General features: G+C 42.2%; 1 protein-coding gene across 1 annotated transcript in view; it reads right to left on the bottom strand.

Moving 5' to 3' along the window:
- Positions 1-430: 430 nt before the first annotated feature.
- The window catches only part of fancl (FA complementation group L), an 18,359-nt gene continuing 13,274 nt past the window's right edge, over positions 431-5,515 (bottom strand). The window contains exons 8-10 of the mRNA XM_035662951.1: positions 2,674-2,824; positions 2,484-2,567; positions 431-1,027 (exon numbers count right to left, since the gene is read on the bottom strand). Coding sequence (XP_035518844.1) covers positions 978-1,027; positions 2,484-2,567; positions 2,674-2,824 — 285 coding nt within the window. The 3' untranslated portion in view covers positions 431-977. The remainder of the gene's footprint in view (positions 1,028-2,483; positions 2,568-2,673; positions 2,825-5,515) is intronic.

Here is a 5,515-nt window from a genome sequence, read left to right as displayed (position 1 = left end):
TATTATTATTATTATTATTAGCCACCATTGCAAAGTATGGAAACCCATTTCTGCCAATGTGACGGAAAAAAAGGATTCTTTATCAAAATATTGACTTTATGATATGAAGTCATTATTTCTGATTCTTAGAGCCTGGAGCACTTTTATCTTTATCCTTTATCATGTTTGTATCATTGAGAGAAATCAGGATAATTATTCCATTATCGAGTAAACTGAATAAGTGATTTTATGGATTTTTCATATTATATTCATTAACAATAACAGTAAAGAACAGCTGAGGAACTGAATAATGAACGAAAATCTTTGTTTTCCTGATATTTTTAAGGAACCTTTAATATAATTCTGTCTGTTTTCTGTTTTTTAACAATCATACAGACTTAATATTCTTCTTTTCTGACAGATTCAGTGTTTTCTTCTCATTGTCCTTTGAGCTCTTTGGTTGTTTTTTGATGCAGGATGAGGCTGTTGATCAGAGACGAAGCTCCGTGAATAAACTCTCTTCACAGTTTAGATCTTAATAATATTATTTTTCATCACAGAAATGAACACAGTGCTGAGATTTAGACCTACTGTGTATATTTTTAACGTTTTGTTACTCCCCTTAAAATCAAGAAGGCCTTGCGACCCAACGTGAATCTTTGGCGACCCCTAGTAGGCGTCCTGACCAAAGAGCTAATCGAACAACGAGAAGAAACGTACTGAAAGTCTTGGAAACTTCGTCTCTACATCTCCAGGTTGTCCAGCACTGTGGGAACCCTGCAGGGTCGTCAGGTTCCTCACTGATACAAACTGCTCTGAGATGGTTGCTGTTTTTACATTTTTGTACGGAGGAATATTTTATCGGAAACCAAATCTACCTGTGGGTACAAATAAAGTGATCTAACCTATTAACTGGAAAATAATAATACAGATATCATCATTAATAAATGCTTCTGTTGGCTCACCACCCAGTGAAAGTCTTTCTGAAGCAGAGAATCTTACCACAGCTGCATGTTGGCGTTCAGTTTATTCCTCAGCGGAGTCACCACTGCAACAACAAGAGACATAAGCTACTAATAAAAGTCACATTCAGGCAGCTGCACATCCACTGTTATTGTACATAAGCCCTCAGAAATTAGACCGTCTTAAAAACACACTCTGCATACCCTCAAACGCCGCCTGTTATTTGACAACAGCCCGGCCCGCTGCAGACGGCGGCGGCAGCGCTGTCAGATATGAGCCATCATTGCTTCCTCTGTTCCACAGGGGAGCTTTGTCTCCGTGCAGCGCTCTCACTATTTGTTATTCCTACATGCAAAAAGCAATATTTCTGTGCGACCCCTCGTATTTGAGGGTTGCCGCCCGCCTCCCGTCTGGGCGGCTGAAGTGTGCGTGTGTTTAATATCTTTTGAGTTGCATTGCTAGGCAACAGGCTAGGAGTCGCATGACCTTGGGTTTACAGAAACAATGGCCGACGACTGATAGGAACTTAAATAGAAAGCCGAAGCCTGAGGCTCGCCGGCTGGCCCCCCGGCGTTGGCACGGTGAGAATGAAAACGTGCCATTCTGGAAGCGAGTCCTCTGACACGGCGACAGACAACAGTCAACACAGGCTGAAGTGGAGACGTGGAGATTCATCCGCGCCTGACGGCTCCTCGCCGGTCTGATCTGAATAATGGCGGGCGCAGGCGGGGTTTGTCCTTTATTGCCTGCGCTGATCCTCAGCTGACTGCAGGGACACCGACCTCATGAAGAGTCAGGGAGGAAACCATTCATTGGTTCACTCATTTGTCTGTTTTATTGATGGATTCCTGACAAACATCTGCATGTTGGAGCTGCTCAAATGTGCTGCTTCTCACTTTTCTCCTTTTAAAAAGAGAAACAGTTTGTGCACTGGGAAATGTTCCAGCAAAAAGACTTGTGCTGCTCTTGGATCAAACTGAAAGGTCCAGTGTTTAACACTGAGGAGGATCTGTTGTCAGAAATATAATAGAATATTCATAGGTATGTTTTAATCACCTGAATGTATGAGTCATTGTGTTTGTTAATTTACAATGAGACGTTTTTATGAAGAAATGCAGCGGGTGCAACGGTGGCCCAGAAAGGACAAACACTGGCTCTAAAGATAGTGGCGTTCGTTCAATCACTGCTACGTGCGTTTATTTCTTAGTATTATTATAAAAAAAACCCTTAATGAATGAAATCAATAATATAAAATATAATAATGTCATTTTCAGTGTTAATTAAGACAGAAAATGGGCCACATTTTTAAATTCGAGTGTTAGACTTCTGGAAATCAGACTAAATTCTAACGTGTCACATGCAGGTTAATAAAGCAATTAGCATGTAATCTATTTTTGGGGCTGTTCCCTAATAGTCGACTTAACCGTAAGTTGAGTTAAGAGTCTCAGTCGACGCACCGAGGCGAGAGAATACAGAGTGTGAGCTTCAGGTGTGCATTAGTGCGGCTCCACTTCCTGCTGTGTCTCTGGGGTCCTACCCACCGTGCTCGGCTCCCAGCAGGCAGCACTCCGGCAGCATCTTGGGGTGTCTGGGATCCACCTGCACTTTGATGGACACGTTGTTCCCTGCACACACACACACACACACACACACACACACAGGACTGAAGTTAGCTGTGTTACCGTACGGGCTGATTACGTATGAACCGCCGGACCTTCGTGTGTACGGTACCGATGGCGATACGCCTCGTGGTGTCGGAGCGGCTGGGTTTTTCTGGCTCCAGAATCCAGGTCCTGCTGTCGATCTCGTCCAGGACGTCCCAGAACTCTGTCAGGGACTCCAGCAGCAGCAGGAACTGGCTGTGGAGCTGGTCCAGAGTGCTCTACGAAGTGAGATGTAAAGACAGTGCAGTACAATGACAGTGTCTTCCCCTGCTCAGAATAAATAGGTATGTTTTTACAAAATATTGGTTTAAATTTGAGCCAAACTTTATACTTTATTATAATGTGAGATTAGAAGGCAGAGAGAAGTGAAATACTGAAGGAATCTGGATTCACGTACAGTGAACTCACAGCGAGGTACAGCTGAAACAGTAAGTCGACTCATTGACGGACAGAAAGTTCATCTGATTTATAATAATTGGTAAATAGTTGAAGTACAGATTACAATACTTTAATAGCACACAGATACCAGTTCTCAATGAGCCGCCATTGTTTCCTGCTTTTACTGCGCAGCCAATGAGAGCAGCTCAACGTCACCTCCGCCGGCTCCAACAAACCGCCATGGAGACCATAACGCCAAACTGGAGGCTTCAAAACGGCTCTCCACAAACCGACGTGTGACGACAGGGTCGCAGTTGCTCCCAGCATGGGAACATTATTATTGTTATTAGTTTATGATGAGATGGAAATATCACACTGAGACGCTGTAAATCTGAGTGTTTCATCTCATTTGAGGCAACTGGAGTGAACTGAGAGTGCAGACAGCAATTGACCAGTTGGTAAAAACTAAACTGTAACAACTTAAAAGGCACACACAGACACACACACACGTACAGTAGAGAAGAGAAAGGGAGGCTGATAGAGGTGTCGGAGAGCAATACAGATGGAATGAGAGGGAAAAAATTAGGGGAAAAAATGAACCAAAAATTATGGGTCATTGTGCCAGCACAGTGCACACAATTAAGCATCGTCCAGGTGCTGAGAGCCTCGGCAATTACAGCCCAATTAATGCCAGTGGCATGATTACGGTTACAGCTCAGGATAACTACGCTAGGCCCAGTTCAGAAAGAAGAAAGAAAGAAAAAAAGAAATGAAGAGCTGGTAATTGAATTCCTGCTGTATCTGTGAGGAGAACATGAGTGAGAGCGGACGGCTGGAAGAAAGCATGAAAGAGACTGAATCTGAGCTGAGATATTATCTATTTATGCTATCTCTGACTGACCTCAATTTAGCTCTTTAAAAGCAGCCGGGCTGGAAGAATTCACTCCTCTTTACATGGACGCTATTAAACTTTACTGGTTTTAAGCTTTTCTCTCTCTTTCTCTCCTGATGAATTATTTGTTCATTATTGTAAAATCTCAGACTTTTATCCTATGTATGTTTTTAAAATCTCTTAATCTGCCGTTTTATGATGGGAAACATGGTTGTCTCATCTGTCTATGTGTTAAGAGCGACGAGACTAACGTTAGCGCAGCGTGGCTCGCCAACAACACTGACAGGATGTACAGTGCATCATCAGATCTTCTATAAGAAGGAAGGAAAGTTGGACTAAAGTCTGTCCATTTGTAAGATCTATTGGACAGCGATTCAGTCCAGCGGTAGCACGACAGATGTGAACACGGCACGGTGACACCTGTGCAGGCGACGAGTCGTCTGTGGATGCAGGATGACGTCGAAGGTCATCACTTCAGTCTGTCTGTGACTGTAATAAGTAATAAACACAAAGACGTAAATCTGAAATGAGACATTTGTCTTCCAGTTTTTTTCCCATAAAGAAAAAAATACTTGAGCTTCGCTGGTATTTTATACAATATATGTATTTGAAGGTAAACAATGTAACTTCTATACAATTGGCTTACGATCATTTAGAATGTAAAATAAATGTCTACATTAAACAAATGTTAAGAACTCAATCGTATCGTATTGTTCCGTATTAAAATGTCCCTGAAGTATCCGGTTAGTATCAGATCGTCTTAGAAGAGAGAGATTTACACCCCTAGTATTTTATTGTATGAAGTATACAATAAAGAGCAAACCAACCTTTTTACTTAAGGGACCTTTTTTCTATCAGTCGGTAAACTGACTCAGTGACATATTTTATGGATATTTATATTATTTATTTAACAGTTTTAAATCATACAGACTTGATAAACGTCTTTTTTTGACAATTTCAGTGTTTTTTTCTTACACACCTTTAAACCAAGAAGGCCTTATGACCCGCCATGAAGCTTTGGCGACCCCTAGTGGGGGCCCCAACCCCCAAGTTGGAATCCACTGATTTATTCAATGTATGTTTTCTTAATAAAGTTATAAAATAAATTAAAAATATGCTAAGTTAGTACTTAAAAACAGCTGCTGCAACTGTCCACACTCACTTTCACATTTTTATTTGCACTGAATTTCAGACTCTCTTAATTCATGCAGGTTTTGGTTGTTAAAATTCACCTTTGTGTATTCTGCAAGCACACACACACACACACACACATACACACAGGTTTTATTTCTCTTCCCATTCTTGTTCCACACAAATGCACAGAGTGGCATGTCTTGGCCCTGCAACAGAGCAGGCAATAATTACTCATTCAAATGAACATGTCAGGACTGCCGACAGACAGGCCCTTCCCCCCGCCACACACACACAACACAAAACACACACACAAAAACACACACTTGGCACAGATGCAAGCACATACACAAACGTATACACACACTTCATGTTGCAGCGGAGGAGAGATCCATCAACGGCCCAGCAGGCAGACAGGCTCCATACGGTAGCGCTGTTCTAAGCTGGTCCTCACTGTACGCCTGCCATGTATCAACTCAACACCACACACACACACACACACAGCAGT

This window comes from Morone saxatilis, unplaced genomic scaffold, assembly GCF_004916995.1.
Source record: "Morone saxatilis isolate NCDOM2014 unplaced genomic scaffold, NCSU_SB_2.0 Contig19, whole genome shotgun sequence".
Classification (NCBI taxonomy): domain Eukaryota; kingdom Metazoa; phylum Chordata; class Actinopteri; family Moronidae; genus Morone; species Morone saxatilis.
This window is presented reverse-complemented; position numbering and strand designations above follow the sequence as displayed.